Consider the following 15,249-nt stretch of genomic DNA (forward strand, 5'->3'; position numbering starts at 1 on the left):
GGGTTGCCCATTCAGGCATGTATTATCACTTAGGGAACTGATGAAAGGCAGTTTCATTGGAAGAACGAAAACAGCTTGTATTCATCATCCTCGTTTTCATTCCTAGCTATCAGCAAATCTTTCTAATGATCCTTTAACAGATTTCTATAGGGCTTTTAATATGCTTTTTAAAAAAGGCGATAGTCAGTCACAGTGCTGAACTTACAGAAATCCCCTCAGTTATTAGATATAGAATGGAAGACAAGCAATTACCAACACAAAGTCACTGAGGAAAGGCAGTCACAATTACAGTAACTATGTTATAGATCTATATACACGATCTTTACTGTGATTAGTATTCAGGAGGCACATTTTAGAGACATCACAATGTTCAGAACACACAAGACCAGGAAGTACAAGAACATTTCATTAAAAAATAATATACAGAGCATTTTACTGAGTGTGAACTAAAGGTTTATTCAAAAGATTGAGAGCCTCATATTCAAAATGAAATTATCTTGTACAGGTCCAATAGTCAAATTAGGGGAAAGCAAACTGAAAAAGTTTCAAAGCCACACCTTCACTTCCTTTCTATAATTTAGATTAAAACAATTAAGGAAGAGACTATTGGTGTAAAGCAGCAAAGTTGACAAACTTTAATATTTACACAGGATTAAATAACAGAAAATATAATGCGATACAACAAATACAGCAGACAAGTATGTCAAAATTGAAAACCTCTGAAAAGGTCAATTTGAAATAAAGCAGTTTTTGTTCTCCATATTGATTCATGGTCACATGTACATACATTGAGGGCTGCTATCAAATATTATTTCCAGCCTAATCATGTCTAGTTTATTAGAACTTGGCATGGTGTTGTTAACAGATTTAAAATGTTATAAATCTGTCACATAAATTTCCAAAACATTTGAACAGATTCAATAATAGTTAGATCACTAAAATTTCCTGACAGATTACAATGTTGTTTAAAAATAAATTTTAGTTTCACTATTTTTACATAATACACTTTGAGATTCAGTGGTAACATATTGGCGGTCGTCCATAAAGGACAGCTTCACTCTCGGGTCTTTGGATTTCCCTCAGTTCAAGGGCATTTCACAGTATTTAGCCATTTAAAATAATTTATTTATCTCTACTGTCAAATGCACACTCGAGATTGATCTGGAACAAACAATCGTTCTAATTACTGAAATCAAATACATTTAGAATGGGTGACTTAATAAATAGTAAGCACTTCGAAAGAACAAAATAGTACCCAAAGCACTGATTAAGATTAAAAAAAAAACACTGAATGCTGGCCTCAATATTTATATCCAAGCTCATCATCAGTTCCTGACTTCAGTTCCATCATTGTGGGCGAAAAGTGTTCCAGAGGACAGCAAAAAAAGTGAGGAAAGTTTACCCATTTTGAACATTTTCAAACTTGGGCTACATTTGTCATAAGACTAGCTTCCTGTCCTTTTGCGCAGCGTCTATTACAAGAGGACACTAACTAGCCGAGGGAAAATTATCCAAGATATAGGCCAGAAATGAAACAAACATCGACAAAGTAAGAAAGTGCAATTTGAACACAAATTATTCTAATTCAAAACTCCTGCCCTGAGTATTGATCTGGAGTGATGCCATTGGTCCTCCAACAATGAAGGAATGGTCTTTTAAAGTAACATATTAATGATGTGATCCTTTCAAGAGTGGCAAGGTAAAGTGTAAGCAAAGGAAAGGTTTTCTGTGTCAGGCACATAATTGTACACCTGCTGAATGTGCAGATATTCCAAACTCATATCCAAGAGTATAGACGTTTTCATGACTTATTGAGAGGGAGTGGTTGATTACTGCCAAGGAGGGATAATAATTCATGACTAAAATTATGCTGACTTACAGATCCTTAGTGTTCTTGCTAAAATAGTTCAATTGCAATCTCTGCTACCCAAAACAAAACCTTACCTATTCTTGATTGGAAGGAGCTGATGCACCAATTCCATCAGGCCACAATAAAGAATTTGGATTGGATTTGTTTTTGTCGCAGAAATGCCACGGGCAGATTTGAACTGTATCCAACATGACTGCAGTCACATTAGAAATTCACATGCAGGTAGTAATCAACACAACCTCATCTTGATTAACACAAATGCCTGCAGGAGCAGAACACAAATGCCAGTGGGATCAGAATGGGAGGCCCAAGACATTACATCAAGCGATGAGCAAACTGCTAATTTTAAAATTTCCCTGCAGCAATTCTAGAAGCTGAATAAAAATGTCTGAATTCACTGGATCATCCAAGATCAAGTTTAATGCAAGAAACACATTTTGATTTAAAATCAACTCTCGTGAAAAATACTTAGACCCAGAAAAATAGCACATGCACAGAATTGAAAAGGCCGTTGAAATAAATGTCTTTGAATCATCAAATAGGACTATGCTGGCTACCATTTACAATTTCTATAACATTTCCTGCGTTTGCACACATTGAGCCCAAAATGAACATGAAGTATAAACCCAATCATTGTTGAAATGCGAAAGGAAAATATGGAAATTGGAAAAGCACACAGTGCAATATCTTAAACATAATATTACAAATTATTTTTTAACTGGGCAGCAAAATCATGGATCTCTCTCTGAATTTTGGTTAAAATCTTTGGAGGAGAAGGCAAAAATTACACCTTCCGATGTATAATTAGTGCATGTTCATTAAAGTTCACTAATATAGAGCCATCATCATCTCAATTGAGTTCCTTTGTTTATTTAAATAAAAAGAATTCACTTGTTTGCATGCAAGAACTGGCTTGGGAAAAGCTGCCCCACTCAGGGCCAAGGTCTTTCCTCATGATCAATCATGAAGCGACTTCAGATCTTTGTAGGGGTTGTGCTTTCTTTTAAATAAAAGTTTCTGTTTGGTGGCCACACGCTCAATCACCAAAGACTAAATCTCACGACCAATCCACCTGCTTAAGACAGAACTTTTTTTTTAAAAAGTACCTCATTGATCAAGCTTTTTGTCACGCCCTAATATGATCACATGTAGTTTAGTCAAATATCATCTGATGTTACTCGTGAGAAGTCCCTTGAGGCATTTTGTTATGTTAAAGTTGTTATGGAAATTTGTTCCTGTTGAATTCATGCTGCTAAAATTTGCTCTGTAGCACTGAAGGGTTCATCCATGTTGCTCAATGTGAGCATGAAATAATTTAAATTGACTTCTTTTCTGAAACCCCAGGGTTTTGCTGACAGCAAAAAGATTATGTGTTGACAACTCTGTGGTTTAAATGTAGACAAAGTCTTTTATGAGGTTTTTTTTTAAAAACTATTAATGTATTACTATTAGCCAAACTGCCAATTAGGTCATCAAAATAGTTAACCATCACCATTGAAGTCAAATATATTTGGCAAAAACAACTATTCTGCTTGGATATTTTAGCTTCAAGGCAGGTGCACAGCTTTCTTGGTGATTTGGGGGTTTGGTTTCAAATGTTGTCCAGTAATTGATACAGAAGATGCAATTTAGAATAGATGGATTGGAGGGCATATAAAAGGTGCATTGAGGTGGTTCACAAGAAGATGTGCCAAGGACCAAGAAAGAGAAATAACAACTCCAAGCAACTAACCTAATTAAAATTTTAATCAGATTAAATAATTATATTTGACGTGTTGCTTCCAATTCACTGCAATTTTTTTGGATTTCAATGTGGACTAATGATGTCTTGAAGTTAACGATTCTTTTAGTTTCATCATTTAATAACAGGTCCTGCTTAATTCACATTTAAATGGAAAAACAAAATTTGGCAAGTGGTCCTATAGTAAGTAACTATAATCGTCATTAATCTCCAGCCACTTTAAAGAATTGAATATAAATTAATCTTTTAAAAATCTTTGTAATACATAAATGATACCGTCATAAGGCCATCATGAATAAATGTTTATGTCATTCATACAAAATATTTTTTCATTTATATTTAACTTTCTAATGCTTCAACTTTTTTTTTTAAACCAAGTATTCGTAGTTTAAATGCATCTTAATAAAGGTCACTTCATTGAGCGCATCAACTAATCAGGGCACGTGAAAGCTCATGTTACATTTCCATGACTGCCGATCCAGAGGAAGATTTCAGTGGAACACAATCAAAACCATCTGGTGTTCTCTGAAATTACAAAAAGAGAAATGTTAAATTTGAAATTGAGCTGAAGGCCCTGGAATTTAGGATATCATGCAAGATTTGATGAATACCAATCTGCAACCCCGATTCACAAAAGCAATGAATGTACAAACCACATCTTTCTGCTATTTGTAAAAATTTCACTCCATAAAGGCAAAACACTATGTACTGCTAAACGAGTAAAACACACAGCTATATATAAACCAGTGGTTTTCAAATGCGCCCCCCCCCCCACCTAAACTCACATCCCAGCTGCAGCAACCCCTATGTCATAAGTGCTCTGTGATGAGTAAGGGATTGGGAAGGGAAGGTTGAGAACCACTGCTCTAGACCCAATTGCTACTGAAATATTTTGCTTGAGAAAAAATGTCATTAGAGCATTTCCTTTGGAGTTAAGAAACCATGCACATAACAAGTCAATCAGGTACGATTAAAACAGTGGTTTTCAAACTTTTTCTTTCCACTCACATACCACTTTAAATAATCCCTTACCAATCACAGAGAACTTTTTTGCATAAGGATTGCTTAAAGTGGAGAGAGGAAAAAGACTTATAGGAACTTGACTGTTCAACAGGTGCTGCCAGAAAACAATCTATTTATTTGGGGAAAAGGAGTTTAAATAAACTTGAGTTTAAAAACACATAAATGCCGGAAGACCTCAGTAGATCTCACAGCAACCTAGGAGGTAAAGATCAATAACTGATCTTCCCGTGTGAGCATTTCTTCAAGGTACGAAGATATATAACCTATGTTTTGGGCCTGAGCCTTTCTTCAAAGTACCTTGCAGGGGGCTCAGGCCAGAAATGTTAGTTAAATACCTTTACCTCCGATGGATGCTGCAAGACATGCTGAGATCCTCCAGCATTTCTGTGTTTTTACTACAATCACAGCATCTGCAAACTTTCGTGTTTCCCTTAAGGCCATCTCAACCAATGCAAATATTTTAACTGAAAGTAATTATTATGAAAGAACATTTGGATTAATGTCTTTAAAATTTGTTTACCGCAGGATGAAGAAACACCTTGACATAATCAAAAATAACCTGGAGAACATTCATAATAATGCAAACTTCTTCAGAGTTAATGTCTTCACTGACACTTTCCAAAACACATCTGTTATTTTAAATAGATCATTGAGAGCTTCAGTGAATTAAATCCTCATGCTGTTGTGTTAAATAACTAAAATCATTCTCTATTGGGTGCAGCTTTTGTTGATTATTAACTCCTCACCTCACAGTTTTATGCTTCCCCTTTTACTTCTCATTTTTATGAGATCCCTCACCTGTTCTGTGTATTTTGTTACGAGCCCAGAGGACCCCAAAACCCAGCAGCAATAAATATTCACCAAGACCAATGGTTACTTAAACAAAAGTTGCTCTTAATTATCTTTAAACATGAAAACAGGATCACACTTTAACCTATTACTAGGTTAACTTAACCCCCTTCTAAATCTAAGCGCGTGTATGTAATGTGGGTGTAAGTTCAGAAAAGTTCTTCGATTCACAGTCCAATCTCGCTTCTCACTCCTCCAAGTTCACTGGTTTCAGACAATTCTTATACTGTGCACAGAATTTAACATTTATGAAGTTTACCAAGCTTTGGCACTTGAAAGGTAAATGGTTACCACTCAGGAAGGATCATGATGGTTTTCAGAGAGAGATTTGTTGGTCGCTGGACACAAACTGATTTCTTCTAATCAGCCACATTAGTGGCTTACCCCATCAGGGTTTTCCAGATGATAACCTCTTTCTTTCAGGTCACCAAAGAGTTCCTTTGTTTTTCTCTTATTTCTTAATTCGGCAGCCAGTCCTCTCCTCTTTTATGGACCACAAGGACTTTGACCAGGCTGAACTAAGAATTCAGAACCTGTCTTCCAAATGGGGTTTTCCACAAACTTGCCAGCTTGTCCTGTTCCAGTCCCGGCTGCTGCTGCGGAACTCTCGCACTGTAGAACTGAATTCTCAATCTCTCTCTTTCTCTCTCAGAGAAAAGCCCATTTGACTCCCTCTCTGCTTGCAAAACCACATGACCCTCTTAGAACAGCAAACTACACTCAGATAGCCTGTGGCTCCCAACCTAATCCTCAAAGTTCTTTCATGTGCTGCTTTCCAAAACAACAATCTATTAGTGAAGTCTCCAAAGCTTTTTCAAAGGATCTTGGAGTCGGCCTGTGTGGCTTGTTTAATGAGATCTGTTTTGAAGTGTTTGTTTGTGAACTACACTAATAAAAACCTGCCACAATTTATCTCCTTTAAACCATACCTATAGACAATATAAATTACAACATAATCCAAATTAACATTAAATAAAAAAAAGAAACCAAATATGAATGAAAGACAAAGGTTCCATAAAAGGCACCAAGCTGGAAGATACTGCCAATAACATTATTAGGTAGGATTAATTGTATTGAAATGAATTTATTTCCTGGAGTACAATATTTATTTCAAACTCTACCAATAATATCACAAAAGTTTTTTCAAGAATTAAATAAATACGATAAATTTTCATTGGAAGGATAAGATGTTGAAAGTTTCTTTGTATAAATTGACTTGGAAGCTTGAATTAGGAAGTCTACAGCTTCAAAATTTTTTAAAAATTGCTATAAGGCAGCTTTCTTTGATGAGGGGGAAAAGCCAGCTGGATTAAAATAGAAATTGATAAAATAAGAGTGAGAATATTGGAAGATTTTATATATAAACAATGATGAACAAAATTGGTCAAATCTGTGCCAAGACAGTATGACGTACACTATAAATGTTAGATATGGATTAGTTCAATATATCATCCCATTGATGAAACTGAGGAATGAGCTCCACCCTTCATAATAGAAGTCTGTAACTTCTTGAAGAAGGGCTCAGGCCTGAAACTTTAGCAATATATCTTTGTCTCCTATGGACATGGAAAAGATCGGCAGAGTTCCTCCCAGCATTTCAGGTGTGTTTTCACTACAATCACAGCGTCTAGAGACTTTCAATGTTTCACTCTCAGAGACAATCTCCTTTTCTACCCATTACATTCTCTACTATTGAAAACTTGCTTGTATTCTCACTGAGTTTTTACAAAGGGTTTCAAGCCAAAATAGATCATTGTTTCTCTTTTCACAGATACTACATGACCTGAATTGAAACTTTCTGGAACACCACTGCAACCACTTCCTCTTAATTCAGAGATAAAGCTGCCACTACTGATGCAAGCCGACATTAAATCTATTTTTTTTTAAATGAAAGCTCTTTGTAATTACATAATTTCTTACTAAATTACAATGTTTATTCAGAGTGTATGAGTGAACAATGCTTGTAAATTGGATAATTTTGAGTTCGCAGAGCTTGTATCCTTACATCAGTGATATCTGCAATTGTTCAGCATTATCTGATGTTAATTTAAAATTCTCCATGGATGGTGGTGGGCTGGGGAGTAAAACAAGGGAAATTGTGTATGAAAGAGAGGTGAATGACAATTTAGAAAATTAACATAAGAGCCTAAAATGAACAGACAATAGACGTTTTTCAGTAAAAGAACCAGGCAAAAATAATTTCATCTCCAAGTATAGAAAATAGTTAAACATTTTTTTTTGAACAGGTACTATTGAAGAATAGTACAGAACCACTTAAGTAGAAGCAGCAGGAGTGGGTTTTATGATTTGTCAAGCCTACTACACCATTCACTTTGAATTCAGTTTCAGTTCCACACTCCTGATTACTTCCCATAAACTTAGACTCCTTTATACATTAACAAATAGTACATCTCATACTTGAATATATCCAATGATTCAACCTCCACAGTTGTCTTGGGTAGAGAATTCTGAAGACTCATGACCCCCCTGAGAGAAGATTTTCCTTTTTACTTTGTCACAAGACGCAACATCCTTATTTTGGAACCAAGACCTCTTGTTCCATATTCTCACATGTCGGAAAACATACATTCCATATCAATCTTACCGTGATCTGTTGTTTCCATAAGATCAACCCCCAATTCTTGAGAGTCTCATGAATATAGGTATAAACTATTCCATCATTGCCAATCCTTCTATTCCATCAATCAACCTGGTTAAACTTCTCTGAACTACCTTTAATCAAAGTATATCCCATCTTAAATATGTCAAAACAGTGTGCAGTTATTACAAACATCACCTATGGCTCCTAGAACGCTTCCACCAGCGTTTCTCCGCTCCATCCTCAACATTCATTGGAGCGCCTTCATCCCTAACGTCGAAGTACTCGAGATGGCAAAGGCCGACAGCATCGAGTCCACGCTGCTGAAGATCCAGCTGCGCTGGGTGGGTCACGTCTCCAGAATGGAGGACCATCGCCTTCCCAAGATCGTGTTCTATGGCGAGCTCTCCACTGGCCACCGTGACAGAGGTGCACCAAAGAAGAGGTACAAGGACTGCCTAAAGAAATCTCTTGGTGCCTGCCACATTGACCACCGCCAGTGGGCTGATATCGCCTCAAACCGTGCATCTTGGCGCCTCACAGTTTGGCGGGCAGCAACCTCCTTTGAAGAAGACCGCAGAGCCCACCTCACTGACAAAAGACAAAGGAGGAAAAACCCAACACCCAACCCCAACCAATCAATTTTCCCCTGCAACCGCTGCAACTGTGTCTGCCTGTCCCGCATCGGACTTGTCAGCCACAAACGAGCCTGCAGCTGACGTGGACATTTACCCCCTCCATAAATCTTTGTCCGTGAAGCCAAGCCAAAGAAGACATTTGTATAACAAAAGGGTTTACAAAGAGTTCTTTGCACTACCCATTACTAATATCCACATATACAATAAACAATCTACTGAGCAAACTGTTGATTTCCATGAGGTTATTGGTCTGTCATGGTTTTGTCCAAGAGTATACATCCCCAATGGAGCTAATTTAAAAATGTAGCTCTTATTGACAAACTCCACCATGGACCAAGTGCATGCTAATTTTGTGATCTTTATCCTTTTGGTTCTCTGACCCTGGGATTCTAAGAACTTTGTTTTCTTCCCATTTTATCTTAGCTTGAAAAGCCTACAGACACTCATGTTATTTTCTAAAAATCCTCCCACATCATTCACCATCTTTCAAAACATTCCCTAACAATTTCAACAACACTGTTGAGATCTCTTTGACGCAACAATAAAATCCATTTTATCCTCTATGTGTCTTGACTTGAGATTCTGTCCCTTAATTGACCTCTGAAATAGCCCAGCAAAGTATTCAGTTGCAAACTTAACAGCCACAATATTAGAGAGGTTGAAGACGTTAACTCACTATATCTCCTCAGTTAGGGTTAGACAGTGAATAATGGCCTTGTCAGCACTGTACACCCCTCCAAAACAAAAATGAACAGCAAAAAGCATTTCTCCTTCGTGAAGAATTTTTCTTTAAAGGTTGATACAAGTGCAACCTATCATGTAAATGAATTTTTTTTAAAAATCAGGATATCCATAAGGTAGGAAGATAAAATAATAATCCTGTTACATAACCATATAACTATTTATGGAGCGGAAACAGGCCATGTTGGCCTTTCAAGTCCGCACCGGTTCACTGATTTTGTGCGCCCACTTCAGGCATTGGTCCCGGTAGATCTTCATTCAATAACGATGGGCGAATTCAATCCAGGTGGAATCAGATAACAGCAAAACTATGAGCAAACAGATTGGCTGTCTGTGTACCAAAAATAGTAAAACTTGACGAAACTGGATTTATTAAGAAAAGACAAACAATGGACAATATCTCTAAGTTCATTAACTTAATCCATGCAGTACAAGGAAAGAAGACTCCAACAGTGGTGGTTGCTTTTGATGCAGAGAAAGCCATTGACAGGGTAGAATGGAATTATTTATTTAAAGTACTACAGCGGTTCAACCTATCAGAGAAATATATTAATTGGATTAAAGCATTTCTATTATTGTTTTTAGGTATCATAAAAATACAAATACTGATGTAACCCAAGAAAGTGCCTTGTGCAACCTTGCCCCATGATTATTTCACACAATGTCTATAAATTGTCAGTTTGATTTTACTATCCTGATTTATTTGTTTCTTTCATTATTTATTGCTCACCACTTCTATCTAAATGAAGTTGAGGTTCAGTCAAAGACTTTGTTTCCTAGGGCAAAACATTCTTCTATGCCACGATCAAGGGTATATGAAGGCTAAAAACAGAAGTGCAGATAGACTTGATGTAAAAATGAGCATCAACATCTGGCAAAGGAGCAGGCACAACATTATTAAGTGTTTGAAATATTGCATAATTTTTATGATTCAAAGATACAGTAACTCTTGAGACACATCACAGGGGTAAATAATTTATGTCTATTACTCCAATAAATTTAATATATTACACTGGACACCAAAGATTTTTACTTCCTGAACACTTTTGGGTGTATTTTATGCATTTTGGCTGCTGATCACGAAAATCACAAATAATATTTTCTTATCCGTATGTTTATTTTTAAGATATAACCCATTTTTGTGATTTCTGATCATATTTTATGTCTACTGGTATATTGCCCATAAATCAAGCTGTTTTGGTCAGTCCAAACATGCCTGGGCAAGCATTAGGTGCAGGTGCTATGCAAATGTTGTCTTAGGCCTGGGTGTGTTTAGTCAGGATAGATGCAGACAGGCTATAAATGCAGCTCACATAAACAGATATTGATTGAATGGTTGTTGATGCATATGTTCTTCAGGCAATGGCACAGTGAGTGCTCTTAACAATAGCATTTATTGTCTTCAGGAAGGTTCAATACAGCAGAAGTGTCTCGTCAATGTCGCAACATTGCGACCACAGGAAAAGCGGTTTCAGGGCCACTGGAGACCATCAGTGCTGGCCGACAAATGTTGAGACACAGACGTGTGAGACAACAGAGGATGAGTACAAACAAAAATCAGTGGGCAATCAATTTTAGGACAGTTGAACTAATGCAAAATATTAGCATAATCATGCGATTAAACATGGTAAATTCAACAAAAAGTTAATTTAGTGTTTCTCCAACTTACTAAGCGAGACAGAAAATCTGAAATTATCTTTGTATTCAAACTTGATGTTATCTATCATAATCCCCAATTTTGTTTCAGGAAGAAAACCTTTTGAAAAAAATTGTCAGTGTATTCTTCTGTGGAATCACAATATTTTGAAATATATTGAAAACCACTTTATTAATGATGAATAAAATGCAGATTATAGCAATTGTTTCAGTAGCATCCTCTCAAAATTTATTATGTAAAAATGGAGTCTCCAACTCACTCAAAGTCTGCTCAGTGCGCACACTGACCTCACAAAGCAGATCACCATGGATATTACTGAAGTCCTTAGAATTCCTCAGAGCATTGATCCACCTTCAGGGTTCTGACAGCTGAACTTCTAAACCAGGGGTGAGTGTCCTACAGCCTGTGGCCCAAATTTATCCAGCCTGGTGCGCGACTGCCCCCACTCTCTGTGCGTGGTTTTGCCATTCTCTGTGCATTAGACACACCCCACCCCTGCCCTGAAAGCTGCCCCCTGCTCTGGGGAACCCCCACCCTCAGGACTCTCCACCCCGTGACATTCTCCATCCTCTCACGGTAACATTATCCCGCTGTCTCTGCACGAGACCCATTTCTTCTGTGAGAGATCCATGTCCGTGAGAATCCACCTCTCTCTGTAACACCACCTCTTTCTCTAATGCTTTTTCAACATCTCTATGTGATTCTCTCTCTCTCTCTTCCTCTTTCTGTATGTGAGACATTTTCTGTGTGCGTATATGACACCATCACTCTGTGTGACTCCTTGACTCTCATGCAATCATCTGCCTCTCTGTATTGGATTCCCTTTTAGAGAGTTGCACTTCCTCTCCCTGGGTTGGGCTCCCAGTGTCTGTGTGTCTGGCTCCTCCCCCCCTCACCTCTGCTCCTCCCCCCCACCTCGGTGCATAAATCTCTCTCTCTCTGTCGTTCCCTATTTATGTGTGACACCCCTCTCTCAGCATGAGAACCCCCTCTCTCTGTGCCATCTCCACCCCCCCCCCCCACTCTCCACTGTGATGTCCCCCTCTCACGCTGCCTATTTTGGGGGTTAATGATTTTGTTTTTATTGTCACTAATTTTACTCCTTTTTGACTAACTCGTGATTTTTGGTGCATTTTCAGATTTTAAGATATTTTCCCTCACCTGAAAGGCATCATTGCATTAATCCTATCTATTTATTTATTTATCCATACCATCCACTTATTTATTTCATTTGTGGTTGCATCAGTGTGGCCTGCCGTCCGAACACTGACACATCATCCTGCCCGGCTCTGTTCTAAATGGAATTATTTTTGTTTCTGTGTGGTCATTTGGGTTCTGAAATCATCTTTTCCCATGAAACAAGTGTACAGAGGAATATTACTCAGGTTTAAAATACTCTCGTATCTTGGTTTAGACCCATTCAGTGAAAGGAAATTTCAATGAAATAATGAAGAAAGACATTATCCAGCAAAACGTTAAAAGCTGTTTACTTAATTTGGATGAGAAATGACAAGATATTACTAAAGTCCTTGGAATTCCTCAGAGCATTGATCCACCTTCAGGGTTCTGACAGCTGAACTTCTAAACCAGGGGTGGGTGTCCTACAGCCTGTGGCCCAAATTTATCCAGCCTGGTGCGCGACTGCCCCCACTCTCTGTGCGTGGTTTTGCCATTCTCTGCGCATTAGACAACACCCCGCCCCTGCCCTGGAAGCTGCCCCCTGCTCTGGGGACCCCCCTACCCTCAGGACTCTCCACCCCGTGACATTCTCCATCCTCTCACGGTAACATTATGTTGATATGTGTGGAATTTGGGCTGGTTATGTGCAAGAGCCCATGCTCTATATTCTATAAGAAAAAAGGATGGCCAGTCATGCTGCAAGTATAATGGGTTTTGCATGAATAAACCTCAAAGGAACTTCCCTCCATGAGAATACTCGGACCGGGAATGTGAATGGGGGAAGGCAGGAAGGTTGTGCGAGACGATCAAAAGGAAGGTGGTTTTGGAGAGAGGATTATTGGGGGAGGGAAGTGGATCCTGCCATGGAAATGGGTGGGTGACTATTCAGCGGTACAGATAATTCGAGTGAGGAGGTGGAGATGGTGCGGGAGGTGGGGGGGGGGGGTGGGGGGAGAAGAGGAGTGGAGTCCTGGAATCATGAACAGGTTGGGGCTGGTTGGTGCTGTCACTAAAAATGAAAACCTAAAAACCGCACCTACTACAAAGAAGAAAGGCTGCACAGGCATCACCAAGGAAGTATTGCCAAAGTAGACTTCATCTCTTTAGTCAGGAGTAACTTTGGTGCACAACATCTATGGGTCACGGCGCACTGCTGAATGTCAATGGGCGTGTGCAGCATGTGAACATCACATTCCATTTCCACACTGGGTAAAGGGCAAACATGAAACACAGCCATGCATTTAGCGACTGATCTTTGCTTAAAAAAAATGCCATCGACAGAGAGCAGGTCCAGAATGCGATACATTTTAAAGCTCTTTCCTTTGCCACTTATTTTGTACTCACTTTTAATGAAATAAATAAAGTGTTTGGCAATGAACAGGAAGAACAATATATTTTGCATTACCTTAACAGCAATGGACTTTATCTTTCCAAACAAAGATTTCTTGTTCATAAAAATTAGGTCATCTTCCATGTCTTCCCCTTCCATTATAGCACAGCTGTCTACTGCCGGCAATTCACCATCTTTGGCATTGGCATTCATCATCAGCTTGGAGTATTTGTACTCTAACCTAAAAACAGTTCAATTAGAAGTGTGAATCTAACCAATATTTAAAACTTGCAGTAAACGTTTAAAAGCATGACATATCTCTTGAGACAGCCTCCATAAAATACAAGGACATCTGTTATCCAAATGCTACCTTTCTGGTATTACTACTTAAAGTTAGTGGAGTGAGTGATGTTTCATTCATGAAGCGTGTCTCATGCTAGAAGAGGCATTTGCAGACATCAAATGTACAAGACGGGCTGTTTTGAGATGCTCGTTTAATGGTCTAAATTATTTAAATTTTGTGTATTTGACATCCACAGCCCATCTATTGTTCAGTACTCTATAATTTCAACAAATATCTATTTTGTTAGGAGGATTCAGGATTTAAAAAAAAAACCCATGTTGACTTTGGCAGTACTTTCTTGTAATGTTACTGCTCTACACATTAACAGATCAGAGAATTTTCTTGTGAGTAAATATTAATATTTTCAAATGTTTTGTGGAATGTGGGCCTTAAATTGTGAATTAAGAACTAATTTAAGAAATGTAAGCTGTAAGGAGGCTACTTGGATATTGGATATTTACAGCTGTTCACTGGAGAAACCAAAAGGTAATTCAGCATCATGCATTTTCCCCAGCCTTTAAAATATGCTGGTTTCGCAACTTATTTATCTTCTCTTTAAAAATATAATGACTTTGCTGTAGCTACTTCCTGTGGAATTTGGGTTTTTTTTTTATACCAAATAAACCACAGTATGAAGGAATTTCTCAGTTCACTCAGTTCATAAAGAAGAATTTTCAGTGCTTGTTTACCAATGAGAGGAAATACTTTTCCTATTTATGGCAAGGCTCACAAAAGTTCAAAACCTTTCAATGATTGAGATACAGACTTTTTTCCATTGGATCGTGCCCTTCTTCTTATTCACAGATTCCCAAACTCTTCTATTATCCTCTCTGGCTGTGTATAATGGGAAAAAAAATCAAACCTATACCATATGTTGCAAACATTCCATGGGATATGTGGCATACATTTCATTATGTCTTTCACTCCACACTCATGTATATTGTACAAAATAATATGGAATCTTTTGTAGCTTTATCTGCCTTTTCTCATATTTTTGCATCATTCAGCATCTTATAATATCTTTATCTTTCTCAACAGTTAATCCTCACTTTTGTTTATTTTCTCTTTGAGGCTCTTTAATTTAACCCTTGTCTATTTATTCTTGCACATTTTGAGCTATTTTAGTTCATTCAACACTGTCAATACATTTTGTTTAGAAGTGTTGGATCACCAATTCCACTTTTTTTCTTATTTTAATATCTCTTTTCAGTCCAGTTCCCTTTGTACTGACATTCTAAGACCACTTTTGAATATAGTAAAGCTGTAATCGATATTTTTC

At 37.7% G+C, this 15,249-nt stretch overlaps 1 protein-coding gene across 8 annotated transcripts in view; it reads right to left on the reverse strand.

The window, feature by feature from the left end:
• Positions 1 to 430: 430 nt before the first annotated feature.
• Positions 431 to 15,249, reverse strand: part of LOC138765094 (endosome/lysosome-associated apoptosis and autophagy regulator 1-like) — a 110,198-nt gene continuing 95,379 nt past the window's right edge. For 5 of the 8 annotated variants that reach the window (XM_069941804.1, XM_069941802.1, XM_069941808.1 and 2 more), the window contains 2 exons: positions 13,703 to 13,868; positions 431 to 4,136 (listed from right to left, as the gene is read on the reverse strand). In XM_069941804.1, coding sequence (XP_069797905.1) covers positions 4,068 to 4,136; positions 13,703 to 13,868 — 235 coding nt within the window. In that variant the 3' untranslated portion in view covers positions 431 to 4,067. Of the gene's footprint in view, positions 4,137 to 7,488; positions 7,558 to 10,191; positions 10,284 to 13,702; positions 13,869 to 14,736; positions 14,805 to 15,249 lie in introns of those variants that run through there. The other 3 variants (XR_011358472.1, XM_069941803.1, XR_011358473.1) reach the window with 3 other exon arrangements.

This window comes from Narcine bancroftii, chromosome 5, assembly GCF_036971445.1.
Source record: "Narcine bancroftii isolate sNarBan1 chromosome 5, sNarBan1.hap1, whole genome shotgun sequence".
Lineage (NCBI taxonomy): Eukaryota > Metazoa > Chordata > Chondrichthyes > Torpediniformes > Narcinidae > Narcine > Narcine bancroftii.